We start from the raw sequence: 25,298 nt of genomic DNA, 5'->3' as shown, positions 1-25,298 counted from the left end.
TGGGGAGAGGCCATCCTTGAGGGGTTGTGGTCCTGAGTCATTTAAGGCTTTAAAGTCAAAACCAGCCCTTTGAATTGGGCCTCGAAACCCTTGCTCTTGCTTACTCCCACCCCAAAGCAACTCCCCACAAGGAACAACACCCTTTCTGCTGGCTAAAGGTGCAAAAAGGCTGGCTTCCTCATGAGGCAGGGGAAATCCAGCAGCTGTGGAGGAGGGCCAGGTGAACAGCTCACCTTCTCCACTGATGGCCTCTGGCTGCTGCTACCTCTGCAAGTGAAGCACCAGTTCTCCTCCACCACCTCAAGTTATCTGAAGCTGGTGCTTGCCCTTTCCTTTAGTGAAGCATACTAAATGTGACAATTGTGTCAGGCAAACACAGGCCACAGCTGTCAGCCCCTGGAGGCCCGGAGGTTTAGCTTGAGAGTGAAAGAGCCGTAATTGAAGCATTGTGCTACCAGTCTGCAACAACTCTCTTGAAATCAGCAATATACGGGCAATGGCTTAGCAGTCAACCCACTTGGAAAACACAAGGCAGCTCTTGTCCACTGCATATTCCTGAGTGTTCATTTAAAGACAATAGCCTCTTGGGGCAAGCAAAGCTATAAACTGTAATTGACATAGAGATTCTAACGCAAAACGGCCTTGCTGAACCTCCCACTGCTGGATTGAATATTGCTGACAACTGGAGGACATCACTATTTGCGACACTAGGATATAATTGGAGAGGTAGAGGTGGAAAGGAGCTGAACGGGCAGAATCACCAGAACAAAAAGATTGATTCCTCCCTGCCTTAATGTTATCATTAGATGCATATTAGCAGAATCAGCACAGTTAATAAGCAAATAACTGTTTTACTGCTTTAATGGAAGAAAGAGTGTAGATTCCTGGCTGATGTCAGAGCAGGTTGGAAAAGGGATTTCAAGCAGAGTTTTCAAGCTACTTATAATGAGCTCTCTTAATGCTTCAGCCATATAGAATAATGGGAAGACAGCAGTTACTAATAGCAAGGATGAGCCAATATTAAGCAGCAAATCAAGTACGAAAAATCATAGCTGCCTGCAGTCTCGACAGTTCTCTGAACAGACTCCGCTTCAGTGTCAAATGGACGCCATAGCTGCCTCTTCAGCCCAGCTCACTGTTTATGCAAACTTTGAAAAGAATGAGACTTGAGGGCCTGTAGCTGTGTGATGATCTGCGGCCAGTATTGACGTCCACTGGCCTGAACACCACTTGGGATTATCAAATTGTAATATTTATATTGTAATATAAATAATTATTTTACAGACATTTCAGATAAATGCACAGTCTTGAAAGCAGCTGTCAGGGGCTCTGATCACATTTTGTTCACTTTGCAGTACAAACACATACTGAGTTTTGTGAGTTCATGCATTTGGGAACCTCCAGCACTAGTTCAGGATCTTGTTTACATGCTGTTTCCCCAACCTCCAAGTTTGGGCTACATTTTGCCATCCCTTTAAGGGCACAGGTGTGGAGGAAAGCTATCCCACATCTAAATAACAGGGGGAAAGGGACTATTCTAAGAACTCTCCAAAGCAACTAACTTGAGCAGTTCAGCGTGCAAAGTCAGTTTTTCGTGATGATGAGATTTGAGGTTTGTCATTAGCCCTTCTTTCGTCGTGGCAAACCTTTTTGTGAAAAACACCTCCCTTTTTCCTTCCAGTGCCAGTCCCGCCTCTCTCTAGATCAGGATAGGGCTCCAATTCCCATCATAATGGCATTTTTGACAGGGTGTTTATCATGGCAGTTCTGACGTACAAAAGGCCTTATTCAGAAACTGTATGATGATAAGTCAGTTAGTCATGCTGAATCTAATTGCTTCATTTACTTGATGCATGCCATCAGTACTCAGAATTTGTTCACCTACTAAGTTTCAGCTTTTTGTTTTTCAGATCTGAATGAAAATAAAAGATGAATAGAAGCCCGCAAAGAATAGGCAGGTTAGGGCAAATCAGTATGTGAAATCCACCTGCAGACACACACAAGTGAACACACAATTGCTGGGCTCAGAGTCCTTTCATTCTTAGCATGTGTATATCTTTTGCACCCAGCTCCAGGTAGCAGAACTTGAGATTTCATTTAAAAATAATGAAGTAGAACCCACAAATCTGAAGTCTGCTAATCCCTGTCCTACATCACAGGATCTCTTCATAATCCTTAACTTGCTCCTTTGTGAGATTTTGAGCCCATCCAAACTTTTCCGTGTGACATTTAACTACGTCCTGGCCAAGGTCACAGAAGCTGGATTGCAAACTGTTAAGTGCTACACACCAGCTCAGCCAGTCAGTGCTATAGGCTGCACTATCACAAGTGCACTCTGGTGTTTTATTGATGAAACAATTGTGCACTTATACTGAACTGTCCACACAACATTAGTTGTTCTGCAATGCTCCCTCAATGTCACCGCATGGTTGCCCTCTGTCAAGGTACTCTTGCACTATAGCACAGCGAAAGTGGGAGAAAAGACGCACACACTTTGAATACTTGTTGTACACAAAGTGACACAATTTAAGGAGAAAACTATGGGACATGCTCTGACTGGAAACAAAGCAGTAGGTATACCCCAAAACTGTTTCAAGGGAAACCAGCATTGTGCGTAACTACCTTGATACCATCATGAGCACAAATCATCCTGAACGCACAATAAAAAGTATGGCTGGAGGGCCCCACAAGATTTACCACAGAAATAGAGCGATTTATTATTACCATCATCACCAGTGTTCTGAGCTGTACAGTTCCAGGTCTCTTGAGAATGCATGAATATGTCTGTCTTTTTATTTTATTTTTTTAAGAATGGCAGTGAGAAGAAGGGTTAGTTTTGAATAGAATCCAGAACACAGAGCTTTAAAATGAAGTGAGATAACAACTCAAGCCTAGCCCAGCTGGAACTACTGTCACATAAAAGATGGATGCGTGTTTTGTGGTGTTCCTAAGCAGAGAATCTGGGAAGTAATTAACCTGACTTGACATTCATTAGTGCTAGATAATGTATCTGTCTGCCGGCGTTTTCCTTGTGAAAGGAACTGTGGCAACAGCAGCTGTGTCAGGTGGGAATACATGTTTGATGTACTTAAGACCTAGGTGTATTTGGCAGGCGGGGGGAGGGGGGCAGAGAAAGAAAACCGAACAGCCACAGTATGAGAAGACTGCATGCCTGAAGCCACCTGACAAAATATTTTTAACCAACCGTATCCAAGTATGCTGATGAGTTAGGAAGCGAAGGATGCCAATTGGTTCAATAGCTGCTACTATGACAATGAAAAATCCATGCTTAGCGTGCTGGTGTGTGTGAGTGAGGCTGGCCTTGTGGGACAGGGACCAGATTTTACACAAGTGGGACAGTATTATTCTCACTATTTGGGGAACATGAAATCTCTCTCGGGACTTTAATAGTAATGATAAGATAATCCTGTTCTGTGCTTCCTTAGTGCTTATTCTCCTGTAAGCTCCATGAATATATGAAAACAAAGAAAGCAGTCGTGCGCAGTATCAAGGATAAGGAACAGTACACATTGCACTAGAGGGGGAGTCTGGCCAAGGGCATTGCTGTTTTTAGTTTTGACAGCTGTGAAGATCCACATATAGAAGCTGAAGGGCAGGCAAGCCTTCAGATTTTTTCAACGTTCTGGTGTAAACACGGAGTGAGGGCAGGTTCACACCATTGCTCACTACTGGGATGAGAACAGCAAATGGCACTCACTGCTCCAGTAAAGCTGTATAGAACACACATCTCCCTGTGCATCCCTGCCCCCCCACAAAAAATTCAATTCTGGGTTTTCCCCTAACCCTCCAAAGCAGATTTTGTCGTCTTCAGCAGGTAAACAAGTAGAGGAAGTTCTTGCTCTCATCCAATTACTTAATTGGATACAGCCCATATTAAATTAAATATCTATCAATCTGCTGCCCTTTCATTAAACCCAAAATCAGCTGTATAAGGCTTACCCTGCCTAATGCTAGGGCCAGCCCTACATACATGATGGATGGCTGCGGAGCCATGTTCTCAAGGCCACATCAGGTGAAATAATATAAACTACAGGATGGGGTCTCATTTAAGAGGCACTAGGAGAAAGCTCCCCTTCATGGATCACTGCTTTGCCATGGCAAAGGGGCTTGAATAACTCAGAGAAGCTATGAGCTATGCCATGCAGGGCCACCCAAGATGGACAGGTCATAGTGGAGAGTTTTGACCAAACGTGATCCACCTAGAGCAGGAACCGGCAAGCCACTCCAGTATCCCCGCCAAGAAAACTCCATGGACAAAGGCAACAGGCATATAAAAGTTATGACGCTGGAAGATGAGCCCCTCAGGTCGGAAGGCGTCCAACATGCTACTGAGGAAGAGTGGAGGACAAGTACAAGTAGATTCAGAGCTGATGAAGCAGCTGGGCCAAAGCCGAAAGGACACTCAGTTGTGGATATGCCTGGAAGCGAAAGGAAAGCCCAATGCTGTAAAGAAAAATATTGCATAGGAACCTGGAATGTAAGAACCATGAATCTGGGTAAGTTGGATGTGGGCAAAAATGAGATGGCAAGAATAAATATTGACATCCTGGGCATCAGTGAACTAAAATGGACAGGAATGGGCGAATTCAGTTCGGATGACCATCACATCTACTACTGTGGGCAAGAATCCCGTAAAAGAAATGGAGTGGCCCTCATAGTCAACAAAAGAGTGGCAAAAGCTGTACTGGGATGCAATCTCAAAAATGATAGAATGATCTTGATACGAATCCAAGGCAAACCTTTTAACATCACAGTAATCCAAGTTTATGCACCAACCACTGGTGCTGAAGAAACTGAAATTGACCAATTCTATGAAGACTTACAACACCTTATAGAAATGACACCAAAGAAGGATGTTCTTCTCATTATAGGGGATTGGAATGATAAAGTAGGGTGTCAAGAGATAAAAGGAACAACTGGCAAGTTTGGCCTTGGAGTTCAAAACGAAGCAGGGCAAAGGCTAATAGAGAACAAGCTGGTCATCACAAACACTCTTTTCCAACAACATAAGAGACAACTCTACACATGGACATCACCAGATGGGCAGCATCGAAATCAGATTGATTATATTCTCTGCAGCCAAAGATGGAGAAGCTCTATACAGTCAGCAAAAACAAGATCTGGAGCTGACTGTGGCTCAGATCATCAGCTTCTTATAGCAAAATTCAAGCTTAAACTGAAGAAAGTAGGAAAAACCACTGGGCTGGTAAGATACAATCTAAGTCAAATCCCTTATGAATACACAGTGGAAGTGAGGAACAGGTTTAAGGATTTAGATTTGCTGGACAGAGTGCCTGAAGAACTATGGATGAAGGCTCGTAACATTATACAGGAGGCAGCAACTAAAACCATCCCAATGAAAAGGAAATGCAAAAAAGCAAAGTGGCTGTCCATCAAGGCCTTACAAATAGCAGGGGAGAGAAGGCAAGCAAAATGCGAGGGAGATAGTGAAAGATACAGGAAATTGAATGCAGATTTCCAAAAAATAGCAAGGAGAGACAGGGAGGCCTTCTTAAACGAGCAATGCAAAGAAATAGAGGAAAACAGTAGAATGGGAAAAACCAGAGATCTGTTCAAGAAAATTGGAGATATGAAAGGAACATTTCGCACAAAGATTTCCATAATAAAAGACAAAAGTGGAAAGGACCTAACAGAAGCAGAAGACATCAAGAAGAGGTGGCAAGAATACACAGAGGAACTATACCAGAAAGAAATGGATGTCTCGTATACCCCAGGTATTGTGGTTGCTGACCTTGAGCCAGACATCCTGGAGAGTGAAGTCAAATGGGCCTTAGAAAGCATTGCTAATAACAAGGTCAGTGGAAGTGATGATATTCCAGCTGAACTATTTAAAATTTTAAAAGATGATGCTGTTAAGGTGCTACACTATATGCCAGCAAATTTGGAAAACTCAGCAGTGGCCAGAGGATTGGAGAAGATCAGTCTACATCCCATTCCCAAAGAAGGGAAGTGCCAAAGAATGCTCCAACTACCGCACAATTGCATTCATTTCACATGCTAGCAAGGTTATGCTTAAAATTCTACAAGGCAGGCTTAAGCAGTATGTGGAACGAGAACTCCCAGAAGTGCAAGCTGAATTTCGAAGGGGCAGAGGAACCAGAGACCAAATTGCAAACATGCGCTGGATTATGGAGAAAGCTAGAGAGTTCCAGAAAGACATCTACTTCTGCTTCATTGACTATGCAAAAGCCTTTGACTGTGTCGACCACAGCAAACTATGGCAAGTTCTTAAAGAAATGGGAGTGCCTGATCACCTCATCTGTCTCCTGAGAAATTTCTATGTGGGACAAGATGCTACAGTTAGAACTGGATATGGAACAACTGATTGGTTCAAAATTGGGAAAGGAGTACGGCAAGGCTGTATATTGTCCCCCTGCTTATTTAACTTACCGTATTTTTCACTCTATAAGACGCACCAGACCACAAGACTCACCTAGTTTTTGGAGGAGGAAAACAAGAAAAAAAATATTCTGAATCTCAGAAGCCAGAACAGCAAGAGGAATCGCTGTGCAGTGAAAGCAGCAATCCCTCTTGCTGTTCTGGCTTCTGTGATAGCTGTGCAGCCTGCATTCGCTCCATAAGATGCACACACATTTCCCCTTACTTTTTAGGAGGGAAAAAGTGAGTCTTATAGAGCAAAAAATACGGTATATGCAGAATTCATCATGCGAAAGGCTGGGCTGGATGATTCCCAAGCTGGAATTAAGATTGCCGGAAGAAACATCAACAACCTCAGATATGCAGATGACACAACCTTGATGGCAGAAAGTGAGGAGGATTTAAAGAACCTTTTAATGAGGGTGAAAGAGGAGAGTGCAAAATATGGTCTGAAGCTCAACGTCAAAAAAGCGAAGATCATGGCCACTGGTCCCATCACCTCCTGGCAAATAGAAGGGTAAGAAATGGAGGCAGTGAGAGATTTTACTTTCATGGGCTCCATTATCACTGCAGATGGTGACAGCAGTCACGAAATTAAAAGATGCCTGCTCCTTGGGAGAAAGGCGATGGCAAATGTAGATAGCATCTTAAAAAGCAGAGACATCACCTTACCAACAAAGGTCCGCATAGTTAAAGCCATGGTTTTCCCAGTAGTGATGTATGGAAGTGAGAGCTGGACCATAAAGAAGGCTGATCGCCGAAGAATTGATGCTTTTGAATTATGGTGCTGGAGGAGACTCTTGAGAGTCCCATGGGCTGCAAGAAGATCAAACGTATCCATTCTTAAGGAAATCAACCCTGAGTTCTCACTGGAAGGACAGATCGTGAAGCTGAGGCTCCAATACTTTGGCCACCTCATGAGAAGAGAAGAGAAGACTCCCTGGAAAAGACCCTGATGCTGGGAAAGATGGAGGGCACAAGGAGAAGGGGACGACAGAGGACGAGATGGATGGACAGTGTTCTCGAAGCTACAAACATGAGTCTGACCAAACTGCGGGAGGCAGTGAAAGACAGGAGAGGTCACGAAGAGTCGGACACGACTAAACGACTAAACAACAACAAGGAGAAAGCTGGGATGCGGGTGGCACTGTGGGTTAAACCACAGAGCCTAGGATTTGCCGATCAGAAGGTCGGCGGTTCAAATCCCCGCGACGGGGTGAGCTGCCGTTGCTTGGTCCCTGCTCTTGCCAACCTAGCAGTTTGAAAGCACGTCAAAAGTGCAAGTAGATAAATAGGTACTGCTCTGGCAGGAAGGTAAACGGTGTTTCTGTGTGCTGTTCTGGTTCACCAGAAGCAGTTTAGTCATGCTGGCCACATGACCCGGAAGTTGTACTCCGGCTCCCTCGGGCAATAAAGCGAGATGAGAGCTGCAACCCCAGAGTCGGTCACAATTGGACCTAATGGTCAGGGGTCCCTTTACCTTTACCTTTAGGAGAAAGCTGAACCACAGATATTGCTGGGAACTCTGTTATAGCAACTTTCTAATTTTTTCTGCCTAGATAGTGTGTGTGTGTGTGTGTGTGTGAGAGAGAGAGAGAGAGAGAGAGAGAGAGAGAGAGAGAGAGAGAATATATGAATTGTAGAGTTGGAAGGGATGGATCATCTAGTTCAACCTCCTGCAAAGCAGGAATCCTTTGCCCAAATTGGGGGTCGAAACTATGAACCTGAGATTAAAATTCTCCTGCTCTACCAACTTTATAAAAATAGTCAGCAGCATGAAAAACAAACACCAGTCAGGACATGGGCAACATACAGAGGGTTGAAAAACTTGGGAAAATAAAAACACCCTTCAAGTTTGGTTCCAAGGGAACAGATGACATGATGCTCAGTTTATTCATGTATCAGAAGAATGAAGAATGATTATAAAAGCTGCTCAGGATGCAACTTGTATCTCTTAGGATGATGGAATCTGTATTCAGATGCCTTGGTGGCTCCTAATGCATATTACAAAAACAGCCACATTCTCTTTGGATTTATCCAGTACCTGCTCCACGAAATCCCCCGCAGACATAGAGCTTCCGTTCCACAGCGCCAGCAGAGGTAGAGTTAGTTCTCAAGGAGAGAAGAGGATAGGGCATGGGAGGACCATCTCTCCAAAAATTCCTTTCAGGGTTATAGATCTCCACTGCGTCAAGACATTGCCGTGACTGTCCTCTGTCTCGACCAAGACAGCCAATCCCACCTGTAGACAGAGAAAGACAAACAGACAGACAGACAGAGACATACATTAATGATAGCAGAAAACATGGAGGAATGCATTGCCACTAATGGCTCTTCATATCAGCTGTGTACGCAAGGCTGTTTAAAGTTGATTTGATTGATATGATATGTCTTCTACGTCATCCACACAACATTATCCTCATCCAAGTGGTAGCGTACACTCCCCATACATTTAATTCATATTTTCCTGATCTATGGATAATGAGGGGCGGGGGCGGGGATCCAATATAAAATTGCATGTTACCCAACAGTGGATGTACTGCATTGTATGGTATGTGTGTGTTTTTAGCATGTGTATGGTGACATTTTGCTGAGTGTCTTCTATGAACACACCCCTTACTTGCTTGGTGAGGTTCTCCTTTGTGGCTTCTGATATGGCTGAGAGTAGCACACACAGACACACACACACACACTTTTTTAATCTGTTGTTTTGTGCAAGTCTGGTATATTGGAAAACTTGTATGTCAAAAATATTATTTTAAAAATTGTCCATCCATCAACACCTGGAGGACTCCACGTTCCTTATTCTGTCCTATGTGCATATAAATAGGAGAAGAGAGGACTAAATGGTTTTGGTGTGCTGGAGAAACTTAGACTGTTGCTCACCCCTTAAAAAAACCAGGCTGGATGTGCATTCCATAGCAAGAGAGGCAAAACACTGCACACACCTTCTAAAGAATTAAGGATGGACAAGTGAATATATGAATGAATAAAGAAATGGTCACAAGGTGGTGTGGTATACCTTGCTGCTCTTTGCCCCTTCCTTTTTCAGAATTATGGCTGGACACACCATACACACACACACACACACACACACAGAGAGAGAGAGAGAGAGAGAGAGAATAATAAATTTGTCTATTGCACTGGCAGAACCACATTCCTCATTGCCGCAACCAAAGCAAGGAATGTAGTATCTGGGGAGAACCGTCTCATTTTCCAAGGTACAAAATATTTTAGTTTGAGTGCTGGGAAAATATGATATCCCCACAGCAGAAGTGAACTGACCCCTGAAGGAAGAATGTGGACTGTGTGCAACAGATAAGAAAGAAATGCAGACTTTCTGTGCGAGCACACACACAAATGGATCAGGTGGAAATGTGCCTATTCAGATACCTCTTAATTAAACAAAACATGAATTCACTGCCTCTTTGAAAGAGAATTCCCACAACTCTATCAAAGCCAGATGTGGCAAGAAGTACATTTTGAACAGGCCAATATATTTTACTAGGCTGTGGCTGCAGTGGTTGTGCCTAAGTTATAAATGGCCAGCTCAAATGGCGCACCGTTCATAATGGGCAAGATGCTCAAAAGTTAAGCATTTTTAGTCCAATTGAAGCCAACACAACTTAGGCTGTGTTCACTCTCCTGTTTACTGTGCAGTGGAGAAGGAGGAGAGGACAGAGGGTGGAGAAAGAGATGTAAATGGAGTGGGACCCTTTTCCCATCCTCTGGACCCCCTGGGAAATTCAACAAATTTGCTGTACCTGGAACTGGGTGTGGGGAGTCCAGCTGAGTAGGATACAGCCTGAGGAAGTCCTGTCCACCTTGGGTCTGCACATGAAAAGCAAGTCTAGAGTGAGAGACCAGGGTGATGTCCCCTGTTTCCAGGAACTTCTATTGTGAGACTTTGGTGGGTGAGCTAAAGTTTGCTTGGACCCTGGATGAGAACTCAGAGGCTGAGAGGGTACATCAGAAGGAAAATGAATTGATATTGATTTATATATATAAGTAACTTTGTATAAATATAATATTTTTATATGTAACTGTGTAATATTTGGTTCAAGTTGTCTGTTGTTGCTTCGATTTTAGAAATATTTTAATATATTAAGCAGTATAGAAATTAAATAATCAAAATAATTCATCCCTCAGTGTGTTCTCAGGGCTGGGTTTTTATTCTGTGTTCACACAATATTATCCAGAATATTTTATATATCCTCTGTTATGTTGTAAAGTACTACTGTTCGATGCATTATTATTTTAAACAAGCTTCACACTGATTCAAGTCCTTAAGCTATTTCCAATTCATCTCTAGCTAAGGTACGAAAACCTTTACATAGGGTAAAGATATAACTGTCCCCTCAATGCCCCTGGTGTGTACATAAATAGAAATGAATCTGACAATAATGAAGTTGTGCTGATGTGAACAGCTAGGAGCAAAGACCTGGAAATGCACAGGGTGAGATGAGGGATTCACTGCACGGTCATGTGAACACACCATTAGTTGCATGCTGCATTGCTTCCTCTGTATTTAGATCACAGGTGCTTTTCTACCACTCCTTCCCTTCTTTAGAACCATAATGGGAAGTTTTCCTTCATCTGTGAAGTGCTGTGACTTGTGTAGGTCAAGGTTCTAGGAATGGCTCAGAGGTTTCTGAATGTCCTCAGAAGCAGATCCCCAGGATCTTGCATTAAATAGATGGGGGTGACTTGCCATACCTATGATCACAAGCACACATTCCGGGGCCCGTATTTCTTTGTAGGGTCAGAGCTCTGATGCACACATGGAACTCCTCACATTCAAACCAATGGATGAGAGAGCTCAGTGGGCTTAAAGGAAATCATGCCTAGAATTGCTAGTTCTGTTGAAGAGAAGGGGTCAGCTTGCTGGTACCGAAGCTGCCCTGAAGCACGCACAGGCTTCTGAATGTGGTACATAAGCAATCAAAGCTTGCATGTATTTGCTGTTGGGGCTAAAAGCTCACTTCATGTATCAAGAGGCATGCAGTGTTTACTTAACACAGAATGAAATGTTAACATATCTGAAAGTGGATGTTTGCACAAAAGCACATTAATTTTAAATAAGGGGTATCTGGCTGAGTGACGAGTCTGGTATTAAAGCACTATTTGGCCTTGGATGATTGGGCGGAGGAAATCTGTATCTGAATGTGTGACTATTTTCAGCCTTTGGATGGAGGCCATGTTTAAAAGATGCTAGCATATTACCCAATAAGGAATGCACAATAAATTATATTGCTAGCTGAGCACTGCAAATGTGCACGTACTTACGTTGGAATAAATATTTTCCCCACAAAAGTCAACAGCAAAACTTTTAACTAATCGTATGAGTTGGGATCAATCCTCTGCACAATTGCCTGGGAGTAAGTTCCACTGAATATAATGGGGCTTACTTCCAATAAATATCCACAGGATTGCCCTGCACATGTGGAGGCATAAATAACCTTGAAGTTTGATAGTCTCTTCCTTCACATGGTTTGCTACTTGAATCCACACAGCCTAAAGTGCTCAGGGAGTGTAAGAATGCATTCATTCCAGCTAGATTGCAAATGGGAGCTTTCCTTTCAATGCAACTACAGTGGTACCTCAGGTTAAGTACTTAATTCGTTCCGGAGGTCCGTACTTAACCTGAAACGGTTCTTAACCTGAAGCACCACTTTAGCTAATGGGGCCTCCTGCTGCTGCTGCGCCGCCAGAGCACGATTTTTGTTCTCATCCTAAAGCAAAGTACTTAACCTAAGGTAATATTTCTGGGTTGGCAGAATAATTATGCTCCCCCTGTCCATGAATCAGACTGCAGTGGGGAACAAACAGTTAACCCCCATGCCTATTGTGCTCACGTCTTGCTTGTGGGCTGCTGATTGGCCAGAACACTCAACTAGATAGGCCTTTGGTCTGATCCACCAAGCCCTTTCTTATGTTGTTATATCTCATCTAGTTTGGCTTTCAGGCAGTGGTCTTTCCTAACTCGAATACCTGGCATTATTTTAACTGGAGATGCCAGGAAATGAACCTGTTGCCCTCTGTGTGCAAGCTCTGCCACTGTGGCCTCTTGTATGTATCGCTCTGCTGTTGAGCTATGGGCCCCTCCCCTGACAAAAGTGATATGATGGAGGCACAGAACGAACGATTCTCCATTCTCAGGTATCATAAGAATGAATTGCCTGCTAGAGTGAAAGGTATATGCTTTGAAAACACCACACAAACGCCTACATAACAATATAATTTTATGTCACCGCTACAACAATTTGCCAAGCCCTAATAAGCATGCTTATTATAATTCTCCTGTTGAACAAAAGAAACTCTACCAATTACCAGTAAACTGAGAGGTCTGAGCTCAGCGTTGATTGGCTAGGACAGATTTGCAGCATCCCAAAGGCATCCTCCATTTGTATGCTGCTAACAGTACACTCTGGAGCATCAGTGTTGCTGTGGTTCAGAGCAAAGTGTCCCACAGTGCATTCAGATTCTCCTAGGTGCTTGGCACATCACACAAGCACAGAAACAGATCCATTCAAACCTTTAGAGGTCCACTCTTTCTGAATGCCCATGGCTGATTCCAGAGATGTCCTCCTCAATTTTGACCCAGCAGGAGGTAAGCCATCATATACAGAACATGTATTTTCTGATCCTTCAACAGTTAGATTGCTCACACGCGGCACACACTTATTTCAACTCTGTTTCAGCACTTGTTTTGCGGGTGGGAGGAGAGAGATGCCAGCAGGACATTCAGCATAGCCCTCTTCTCAAAATCTTGGCAATGCTAGCACACAATAAGAATGACCTTCATGGAATACAACTGAACTTATTTTGGAGCAGTCCTGTTGGCTTCAGTAGGGCTGCTTACAATCTCCCCCAACCCCACCCCCCACCGAGCAGTTTTAGGTGGGTAATCTGTAATTGTTAAATTGCAGAGATGAATGTGCTAGCATGACCCATAAACTTCTGCATCCACACTGCTGAATGGAGCACCATATAATGTGCATTGATTCTATTTCCACGCCAACGGATTATTATTTAGGAAAGGTGGAGTGACCAGTTTTAAACATAAAACGACAGCTGTGTTCTCAGATTGCCACAGGAGGGCCAGATTTTCAACAGGCTCTCAAATCTGTTCCTGCATTAGCAGAACCCACATTTTGGGTGAGAAGAAAACAGATGCTTTCTGTATCAACCCTAAATAGTGAAAGAATTGGTTGTGTTGAAGATTTGGTGAGCAAATTATCTAAACTCTACTTAGTTACTGCTTCTTCACTTACTGGAGAAAATGAGGATTCACTTCAGGAGGCAATAAAATGAAGGATTTCCCTGTGACATACACAGTCTTTTTTTCTGCTCGCAGTATGATCATTTGGAGATTTCCCATTTAAAACAGGTTCATTATATAATTAAGTGGTTCAGCAGCATATGGTGGTCTTAGGACTTGATTCAAAGCCAGTTAGAGCAGATACAATACTTTCCATTTATAGCTCTAGGCTGCAATATGTCTTGTCACAGTTTCCAGTGCTATCTGCTTATGAGGTAAAGTACCTATTTGTTTCTGCATATTTGCTTGCTGAAGCATATTGAAATTGTACCCAACAACTGGGAACTTCTCTGCCCACTGGGCTTCTTAACATTCTCTGCTTTTGTAACTGCATCTAAGAACTTTATTAATGTGCACTGAATTTTGAGGCTCTTTGGATGCTTTCCGAATAAGATGGGCAGTTTAAAAAACCACAACCTTACACATTCATGAAATGTAAATATGTGGGGCTTGAAGTAGCAAAATGTACAATTTTGAAGATACGGTTTCCAAACATCTTTAGTAGAATCCCTAGAAGTGACTTGCTCATTTGCTTTGCTTGGTCTTGGAAAACCTTAAGCAACAGGGGATTTGGCTGGTGAGCTGTCACAGACTGCTTCAACCTCAGAGTCCTCTTTTGAGCATCAAAAGAAACAGAGGTGTACAAGGCCAGGAGCTGTTATAAATACTAGGAGCCAGGCCTTCTGCCTTTTCTCGGTCGACAGAGCAATGCATCCTGCTTGCTCCACTCCAGTTGTGAGGATAAAATGAGAAGGGCAGGTAAAAGAACCATCCCATGCTCCCTGAAGGAAGAAAGGGGTGGAGGAGGATATAATATATAAATAAATACAAATGGCTTTGAGGAACAAGCTTTTTTAATGCCTTGCCTTTTGGTCGTAGTCTCAGAGTGGCAAGTACATGTCACGTCTCTGATTTAAATAGTGCCCTTGTCTGGTCAGCTGGTAAATTAGGCAGATAAAGAAGAAAAGCTCCTTAACAGCATCTTTCTTACAGCTGGCTTTGGCCATTGCCATGTATGCTTCAGACTAAGCCCCTCACATCCTCTTTAGCTGGGCATAACCTTGGTAATTAAATTCACATTTTAAAGCATCTCTCAGTCCCTCACTAGGATGAAGCTGTTTGGGGGAGGAGCAGCAGCCTGCTGGGCATTCTGTTCCTCCTGACTCAATTTGTATTATTGTCCTTATGATGGCACGGATTGATAGGTGCAGCGTCATTCGCAGTTCTGAACTCATGTCTTCACAGTAATCCTGTTGTCACAGTAATTAGCAATACTTTGTCAGCTTTGTTCCCCTTTTACAGACAGATTAACTGAGGGCTCATCCACACTTTCACTTTCCTGCAGACCCCCACCCCCAGAGGAAACCTGCCCTATGGCGCTGAATTGGAGCAAACGTCAGTTGGGTTTCCCACGGATTAACGTTTGCTCCGATTCAGTGGTAAAGTGTGTTTTCTCCAGGAAAGCGGTGGGGCAAACAGAAAACCACTCAGACCTGTGCCTGGAAAGCACAGGACAAGTGGAATGCCTCCCCCCCCCCCAGTTTATTGGATTATTTTTTGTGGCATGTAAACCTGAATTTACAAGGGTCCGCCACTGTAGTATTTTGGCCAGTTGCACAGAGTGTCAGCAGCACAGTCGGCGGCAGATCTTGATGCGGCAACATGGCTGTGATGAGGCTGCAACTCTGAGGGAGATTGGCATGGGGCAGACCATGGGCATTTCCTGCAACAACAGCAATGGTGTGGCTCAAGGGAGCCTGCACATATCAGTCATGCCCTGTGAAAGGTGAACAAAGCAGCGTGGAGCGCTTGGGTGGTAGAGACATACGGTATCCAGACATTGCATTTGTCAAGAAGGACTTGTATTATCTGGATGGCATGCACCTATCACCTGCCGACAATCAGAGTTGGTTGCTAGATGTGTACTGGGGCCTGTGGAGTTGGTGGAGTTGTAGGTGGGTTTGGTGGTGAGCCCCCCAAGTGGGGGCCGGCTCATGTGGTGGATAAGACATTGCCTTGAATCCTTGGTCTATTCCCAGAATGGGTGTGTGAGAAGGTGGATTATCCCCTTGCAATTTTCAGTGTACCCCAGTAAAGGGGTCTGGGTGGAAGATTCTGTCCTGAAGCCCAAATAGGGAGTAGACGGGCCAAAGAACGTCCAATGGTGGCCGGGGGTGGGGCCAGCTTAGTTGATCTGCATCTTGAGGCAACCTAGGCACAACCCATATCAACAACTTCAGGCAGGAGGCTGAGTCAGGTTACATAGCCAGTGTGTAAGCCAATGCCTACCTACATCTGTAATCAATAACGTGGTGGCCATTTTCAATTCCAGAATATTGTTATGTCAATTTTTTCCACCTGTTTAATGCCTTCCCTACTTCCCATCCGCAGGGCACAGTCCTCATGAGCTTGCAAGGGGCCACAAACCCACAGTAAGCTCTGTTGTGGACAAGCCCAACATTGCATCAAGCAAGTATTATCCAACACTTTGCAGTCCATTTCCCCACCACTTTCCTTGCAGGTCAAGGCATGGGACTTCCCATAACCCAACCCATATAAATAAGAGACCAATCAGACTGGGGTTTTGGGTCAAAACAGGCCACAACTTTATTTAATACAGATGAAAGAGGTTTGGCTTGGGCATGGGGCAATCTAAATACTTCTGGCCCGCCTGCCAGAAGTGACGCATCGTCAGTCCAGGCGGGGGTTCCAAAGACTTACATCAAATAGGGTGACCCCCGCAGGGACCACCATCTGGGGGAGGGCCTTTGGCCCTGCCCCCCCCCCCCCCCCGGGCACATGGACATGACCACTTCCCCCGGATCCCTTTAACGGGATACCCCTGCGTTTGGAGGGGCAGGCGGGGACTGCAACCTCCCCTCCATCCAAAACAAGGGATTGCGCCAATGCTCAACCAGTTGTGACAAATTGCTATGAGGTAGGCAAAACCACCAGGTCAGTGCCAATGCAAATTCCTAGTGGGAAAATTCCTACCCGGCCCTGTAAAGAACAGCGACCACTGTAGCCGCAGCGAAGTCATTGCCTATCAGTGTAAACAGTGGGTAGGTGGGATGGGGTGAAAACCCAGCGCAGGAACAAACAGGCTGTGCCCCAGGTGTGGGCTGCTTAAATGGGCAGGGGGCGGATCCGAGGGAAGCCCACCGTCAGCTCCATTGGCTCCTTCCCCTGGCTCCACCCACGTCTCAGCCTGCATCCCCATTAGCCAATGCAGGGTGCAAGCTAAGATCCAGCTCCTGATAGGCAGTGGGGGTATATGCCTCCTCCGCCTATCAGGAAGGGCACTGCCGTTTGAATTCCACCGTCGGGGTCCCAGTGAAGCTTCTTCTGTCCAGCAACACCGCCGCACCAAGAGAGGTGAGTAGACTTATTGCAAAAAGTCTGATCTTTTGGAGAAAGTAGTTAGTTTTGCAAGAGTTTTAAATCAGCTTGAATTGTGCGGCCTTAATTTGCTCGGATGTGAGTGAATCCCACCTGAAAATAGTGACAGCCTGGGAGCATCTTCACAAAATGTTCTGATGTGCAGTCAGGGCTGTGAGTGACAAGTCAAGGGAACTATCCTCAAGGTTCTTTCCTTCATTTACTCCAAACAGCATTTTCAAAAGGTCCCTCATTGCAGGTACTCCCTCTGTCACTGTTATTTCAAAATGAAAATCGCAATCAAAAGATAATAATTTTGCAGCGCTGCAGTTCTGAAACAAAGCAGGGGATTTATGTTGAACTGGAACAGAATGTGTACAGTTCTCTTAATAGTGAAAAGCCAGCTTTGACAGGGCATTCAAAATCATTATGTACTGCTGCGTGCGTAAGCCCAGGGAGGGAAATTGGACACCTCCTCATCAGAAAATGATGGTAACTACTAGGAAAGACACCAGTTTCAATTATGTTGGGGGCTTGGAAAATATTTTTTTCGGGGGGGGGGTGCAGTTCAAAATAAATAAATTTAAAGACACCCTGATGAATAGTTTGGCGCTCAACTTGCATTTGCCTTATGGGTATGCTCCTATGGGAAAGGCCTTCTGATTCCAGAATACCTGCTTGTTTCCTGTGTGACCCAGATATACCACAAGAGAGGACTCAAATTGTAGTTTCATTCCAGGCACATTTCCTCTCCCTGGTTATATGCCTGACAGATATAAAATAATTGGGATGGGGCAGAGAAACCAGGCCACATCAATGTTTTCAATGGCTTCACAAATGTACAGTAAGCGGTGAGTGCCCTTGTAAGGTTCTTTTAAATGAATCCAATTCCTAGGAGAAGACATCTAGCCCTCACTACAGTTTTCTGTGCATTCCTAAGTGATAGCTTGAAGCTTCTCAAAGACTTCTAGAACCAGCAGATAAAACAGGTGAATGCTCCATGAAAAGACCAAGGCAAGCTTTTGTTCCCTTTAGGTTTCGTTCTGTTGCTATGGAAGCCAACAACTCCAGCCTGAATCCTAATAAGAGATATGATCATCACTGCAATATAACAAAGAACCCTGGATGGAGCATTTTTTCCAGAGGGGCAGCCATGCCTGCCTGTTGCAGCAAAATCAACCAAGCATCATGCGGTACCTTAAAGACTAACACATATTTTTTTTATTGTAGCACAAGCTTTCACAGACTTGAAGATCTATGCTGTAATGAAATGTGCTAGTCTTTAAGGTGGCACAAGGCTCCTTGTTGATTTTGGAGGGAACCTGTTTTCTGCCTGCAATGAAGGGCAGCTGTGCTGACTGTGCTGACTGTAGGACTCTCTTCACCCCAAAAGCCCTCCCTGCATTGCTGGTGCTGAAGGGCAACACCAAAAGATATATGATTGTGACTAGTTATGATCATCTGGAGAAGCGTGCTGAGGTGTCCTATGTGTTAGAGAGGCCCAACTGGCTTCAACTAGAGGTTGGGCCTTTAGTGTCACTGGTCCCATGCTGTGGGACATTCTTCCAGCTGAGATTCGCCAGGCATCCTCACCTTTGATTTTCAGGCATCTCTTGAAGACCTTGTTATGCCAACAGACCTATTTAAGTAGCTGCTTAAAACTCTTTCGATTAGCCAGTGATTTATTTTAACAGTGCTTTATTGTATACATTTAGTTGTACGCTGCCATACCCTCCAACATTTCTCCGATGAAAACAGGGACATCCCATTCCATAATGATAATTTTACTATTTATGCCCCATGTACCGTATCTTATTGGGTTGCCCCAGCCACTCTGGGCGGCTTCCAACATATATAAAAACATAGTAAAACATGAAACATTTTTTTTTAAAAAAATCCCTACATAGGATTGCCTTCAGAAAGCTCAGGAGTCAGATAATTCCATACCCTCCAACATTTCTCCGACGGAAATAGGGACGTCCTAAGGAAAAGCAGGATATTTCAGGATAAAATCAGAAACCGGGACGGCCTCTCTAAATCAGGGATGTCCCTGGAAAATAGGGACACTTGGAGGGTCTGCCCTGCCCTGATTTTTTTATGAGATGGTGGAATCATTATAAATTAAAAAAGGGAAGAGTCCCACTTAGCAGCTGTGCATCAAGATTATTATTAATTTTTCAAAGTTCCTTTTCTCCTGTGTTGATGTTTCTCTTGGGTTGTGTTTATGCAAATAAGGATTTTTGAGTTTACACAAATAAAGGTTTCCCTAGGCAATCAGTTGATAACAATTTATTGTGGCAGATCCAAATGTATTTCCTCAAAGGAATGTTGCTGTTATCTGAATTAGTATTCCTACCAGCAGCAGCAGCACGTAACATGTAATATTTCGAAGCTGGGAAAACACAATATTCTTTCCATCTGAAAATTTGGTTGTGATTCTTAGGGCTGTTCAGAGTGCTGTTGTGCAGAATCCAAGGCAGGGAACAGTGGAATGCAATTGTTCCAGTGTAATACTACCACCAAATAAAGTTCAAGGGCAGTGGTGCGTGAGAGAGGGTCTTTGCTGTGGTGGCCCCTTGTCTGAGGTGAATCTCACACCAACATGGTTGGTTTTTCATCTACGGGTGCAGGCACACCTCTTTCTCCAGGCCTTTTGTGGGGAGAGTGATGGCGTGCAGTCACCTTCTTCCGTGGAATGCTCTTTCTATTATTTTAACTGACTGTTTTATGATGATTTATATTTTCAATTTTATGTTGGATTTATGCATGGCAAACTGCAGTTAAAAAATGCTGCAGGTAAACAGGAAATAATGAAAGAAGTGTCTCACATACCCTTTGAACTGAGCATTGTAGATAGGGATGAAGTAATGTTAGAATCTGAGCAATCATGTGCGTGTCTTCAGCAAAAGTGCCGGAAGAAACAGACACACAGTACACACCTGTGTGGATATGCTCTGCCCATGACATTTCCCGGTGCGTCTCCCAGGAGTGACAGTAAAAACAGGACAGTCCCCAAAATGCAATTCTGGGCTGCATCAATAGGAGTATAGCATCTAGATCAAGGGAAGTAATAGTGCCACTGTATTCTGCTCTGGTCAGACCACACCTGGAGTACTGTGTCCAGTTCTGGGCACCACAATTCAAGAAGGACACTGACAAACTGGAACGTGTCCAGAGGAGGGCAACCAAAATGGTCAAAGGCCTGGAAACGATGCCTTATGAGGAACGGCTAAGGGAGCTGGGCATGTTTAGCCTGGAGAAGAGGAGGTTAAGGGGTGATATGATAGCCATGTTCAAATATATAAAAGGATGTCACATAGAGGAGGGAGAAAGGTTGTTTTCTGCTGCTCCAGAGAAGCGGACACGGAGCAATGGATCCAAACTACAAGAAAGAAGATTCCACCTAAACATTAGGAAAAACTTCCTGACAGTAAGAGCTGTTCGACAGTGGAATTTGCTGCCAAGGAGTGTGGTGGAGTCTCCTGCTTTGGAGGTCTTTAAGCAGAGGCTTGACAACCATATGTCAGGAGTGCTCTGATGGTGTTTCCTGCTTGGCAGGGGGTTGGACTCGATGGCCCTTGTGGTCTCTTCCATCTCTATGAAAATAAGAAAGTACAGTGGTGCCTCACAAGACGAAAATAATCCGTTCTGTGATTCTCTTCGTCTAGCGGTTTTTCCGTCTTGCGAAGCAAGCCCATTGACAGATTAGCGGATTAGCGCTATTAGCGGCTTTTAGTGGCTTATCTGCTGATCGGATCAGCTGATAAGCGGCTTAGCGGCTTAGAAAAAGGGGGGAGGAGGAAAAAAACCAAGCAGGAACTCGCAAGACATTGTCGTCTTGCGAAGCAAGCCCATAGGAAATTTGTTTTGCGAAGCACCTCCAAAACGGAAAACTCTTTCGTCTAGCGAGTTTTCCGTCTTGCGAGGCATTCGTCTTGCGGGGCACCACTGTATGTCATCAAAGGGCTGCTGTTGTTTTTGAGCTAGTAGTGCAGTTCATTTCCCACATCTACCCATTTTGATAGTGCATTAGACCTATGGATCAACAGTGATCAGAAACGCCCCCATCTTCTACTGGAACATGTGATTTGTTGCTGACTTTTGCATGATTTAAAGTAGTATAACAGCACTTTAAACAGTCATGGCTTTCCCCAAAGAATCCTGGGAACTGTAGCTTGTTAAGAGTGCTGAGCGTTGTTTAGAGACTCCCACATTCCCCTTACAGAGCTGCAATTCCTAGAGTGGCTTAACAGTCCATTCCTCCTCCCAGGAACTTTGGGAATTGTAGCTCAAGAACTGGAGAATGTGTGCAGGGGATAGCTTTTGCATCAAAATCTCCATGCAGCTGGAAAGCTTTTAGGTCAGAAAAAGGCTTCCTACGTACCCACCATACATTTGAAGTGCACAACTTTCCCCCCAAAGTCCTGGGAACTGTAGTTGACCTTCCGCAGAGCTACAATTCCCAGCATTCTGAACAAACTACAGTTTTCATGATTCATTGGGGGGAGCCATTGTTTTTAAATGTATGGTGTGTATGCCGCCTGAATATCTGAAATATTTCACTATGGGTGATATTCAGCTATGTCTTAGACTCAGGGCTCGTCCACACTTCCGCTTGGCCTGTGCTTTATAGGCAGAAATCCAAGCGGTTTTGTCTTTGCCCCTCTGCTTTCCCCTGGAAAACCCACTCTTAAGTAACAAATCAGAACAAGCGGCAATCCGCAGAAAACTTGATTGCCATTTGCTCTGATTCAGCAATAAATAGTGGGTTTTCCCAGGGGAACAAAAGTGTGGATGAGCCCCAAGTTAGGTCCACGAATTTCAATGGGGTTACTCTGAGTAAAACTTACTTAATACCACCCAATGTGTCTGTGCTTGTCTTTTTAGCATGTAAAAGGGGGCAGAATTTTCATCCAAACAGCGTTCCCTAGTGCCATAAATACACTTTCCCCTCCTCCTTCAATGTGAAGAAAGAACATTATTTGTTTTATCTGGGAAATAGTTCATATGTCACAGCATAACTACAGCAAACCAGCAGAGACATCTTTGTGTTATCAAAGCCATTAATGCTTCCGAGCTTTCTATATCACGCTTGGATAGCTCTGCAATCAAAAAGCGTTTTCGCTCTGCAAGCAATGAGTTTAATGGATTTTAAATTTTAACAAATCTGTGTTTATAAAACACATATATAAATGGGAAGGAAGACACAGCCATTAAGAAGCTGGGATTATCAAGCAAGCTTTGGATGTAAAAACACAATGTGGTGTCAGCGAAAGGATATTATCCTCAGCATTTCAGCCCTGAACTGCAAGGCTGGCCAGCTTGCAGCAAAGGTGCTAGAAGTGGCACAGGTGTTGGGAGTCTGTGTGGTGCACCTGGCGGAAACAGGAGAGGCTGCGTGGTTGGCTAGAGTCAGGTTTCTACTCCTACCAGCATCTTCAGAATTGTCTACTTTTTAAAATTAATAGACTAGAGGCAAAACCACCCCACAGTACAGTGCATGGCCCACAATGCACCACCCTGAACTCCTGGTAGGAGAAGTGGGATAGAAATGTATAAACAAACAAACAAACAAACCACCTTCAATTTCCCCAGCCCAATGTCTTACCTCAACAAGGTGACATGAGCAAAAACATTTCTTTTGAAACGTTTGACCTTTTGTTCATTCCCTACCTTTTCCAAAAAATGACACCTTGAATTCCATGTCAAATGGAGACTATAGTAACTCTGACCTCATTAAGCTCATTAATTGCAATCAGTGAGTTGCTGGTGTTGTTGTTTTTTTTAAATAGTGCTTTACAACTAGTGCTGCCTCTTTAATGGAAGAAGAAAAGGGGGGATACTCCTGCAACTGAGCACAGTTTGTGAGCAAGGGAGAGAAACTAATCTTTTTCTCTCTCTCTCTTTCTCTCCAAATAATTCACTGTTAAATTGATCTTTGGAATACACAATGGGTTTAATAGCTGTAATCTCTCTTGTAACATTTCTCTTCACTAGTCCCAGCAGTCAAGCTGAGAGCCTGAGCCCATACATTGCTCTCTCATTCTCTGTAAACCAGCTCTGCATAACTGGTTCATGAAGAAATAAAGGAGCAATAAAGATAGACCTGGCAAGCTCTTCTAAGACTGAAATGGAAAAGCATTTCAATTTGTTATGGTTGCCCCTTGGGCCAGAAAGGCTGCCGTCTATGCTTATCTGGAAGTAAATCCCACCAACATCAATAGGACTTGCTCCAAAGTAAATGTGGTTGGGATCAGAGGATAAGTGTGTGCTAAGCTGCACAATTGGTTTAGTGAGCTTGGCAGCAAGACAGGAGGGAGAAACTGGGCTAGGTAAAGCAAACAGAAGCCCGCCTAAATACTTCCCATAATTTGTTTCCAGAAACTGGACGGAGGCTGTATAAACACCACACATTTAAAGCACATCCCACCCAAATCCTAGGAATGGTAGTTTACCCTGCACAGAGCTACAATTCACAGCATCCTGAACAAACTACAGTTCCCAGGAGTGTGTGTGTGTGTGTGTGTGTGTGTGTGTGTTAAATGGAGGGTCGAAGTTGTTCACAGCTTTTACTGTTTCACAGTCAGCTCTTGGTAAATCACTCACTTCACTGTCAAACACACAGACCAGAACTGAGCTGATTCACTATCACTCTAAGAAACTCCTAAAATAAATACAGTAATGTGTTTACTTTAGAAATAGTGTAATTTATTCAAACCAAACCTGCTTACTAGAGCAATGCAGCTTCCTGCCTATTCTAACTTTCCTTTCTGGAGAGATCCCTGGGTGCCGTTTCAAATAAGTATTTTATGATGGAGATATTCAGAATTTAATTGATCCTCACTTAACTGCTTAAAACTTTAAAAAGAAGCTCTCAGCAAGAGCCCCAGGGAAAACGGGATTTTAATGAGGTGGAATTCCAGACTGAGGAGGATAAACAAAGATTCTTTGATTTCCAAGCCTTTTCTAATAGGATTTCTCCTTTAATTCCTTCTGTATGTTCTTATTTATATAAAAAAATCAGGGATTACATAACAGGCAAACAATGCAGCATGAACACCCCTAATGGTAAGGCTGTAGCCCTTGCTGATGACTTATATTTCACAGACTGTCATTCTTCTGGGACTGTTTTTAAGTTTGTGCCCTTGGCAAGGCTTTTTTTCTAATTTGCCCGTTGCTAGTAATGAGTTTTCACAGACTCAGCTGTGAGGGATTTTTTTTTTTTTTGCCTCTCTCTTTTTTAATGTGAGAGATTAAAATGCATGACCTCAAACAGTGCCTTCCCCCATCTGGTTTTCTTCCAAAAAGTGGCTGAATTCAATTGGCTCTGTCATTAGGAACACAATACTACTCTTTCTTGGGCTTCTGAACAAATATAGTTATGTTCCTGGGAAAATATGGAGAGAAAGAGCTAAGATCAGTCAAATACTGTGAAAAGAATAAAGGGTTTGGAACCTCAGGAAATGCTCTTCATTTCCTTCAAAAGACTGTGGCATTTAAGTAGTAAGGGAGTCTTGAGGAATTTTAACCAATGCATCAAGACAGGAAATCTGATCAAAGACACAGCACAGGTTCCCAGTTAATAATGCTATCAGATGCCCAAGCAACCTGAGCTTCATTCTCATGGGAATGTAAGGGGACTGTCATCTTGGATCAGATTTGTGTCCATCTATTTCAGCATTTTATATGCCTGAGTAGCCGAAGTCAGAAACCTCAGACTAAGGTTGTAAGGAGCCGCATGTGCAGCGTTGGGAACACTGAATGAGTCCCACGTAGATCATTGAAGGCCTGCCAATCACATTAAAAACATGAAAGCTGGGCATGGTTTCTTCTGGCTATACATTTGCTTTGGGAGGAAATGTACCCCTGAGATAAATTGAAATTCACAGAGCGACATTCCTATGGTGCCAGCCACTTAGCCGCAGCTATTACTTTGACATGATTTTAATCCAGGGGTAGTTTTGTAAAATGCTCAATTTATTTATTATTCAGAAGATTTATAAACCGCTCAAAAAGCACACCAAGTGGTATGCAAATAAAATAGGTAACAGAAGGTCTACTGCCAATAATATTTTCACACAGGGTAACAGCAATGGAAAATAAGGTTAAAAAGTGGTATAAAAGCCAGTACTAGATGATGGCGCTCCCAATCGCGGAAGATCCCCTTGGCCCTGTCTCT

General features: G+C 43.7%; 1 protein-coding gene across 2 annotated transcripts in view; it reads right to left on the bottom strand.

Moving 5' to 3' along the window:
• Nucleotides 1–25,298, bottom strand: part of KBTBD12 (kelch repeat and BTB domain containing 12) — a 58,445-nt gene that overhangs the window by 12,715 nt on the left and 20,432 nt on the right. Inside the window, exon 5 of one of the 2 annotated variants that reach the window (XM_081184171.1) lies at nt 8,465–8,662. In XM_081184171.1, coding sequence (XP_081040297.1) covers nt 8,465–8,662 — 198 coding nt within the window. Of the gene's footprint in view, nt 1–8,464; nt 8,663–16,323; nt 17,394–25,298 lie in introns of those variants that run through there. The other variant, XM_081184172.1, reaches the window with a different exon arrangement.

Source organism: Podarcis bocagei, assembly GCF_964188305.1.
Source record: "Podarcis bocagei genome assembly, chromosome: 2".
NCBI lineage: Eukaryota > Metazoa > Chordata > Lepidosauria > Squamata > Lacertidae > Podarcis > Podarcis bocagei.
This window is presented reverse-complemented; position numbering and strand designations above follow the sequence as displayed.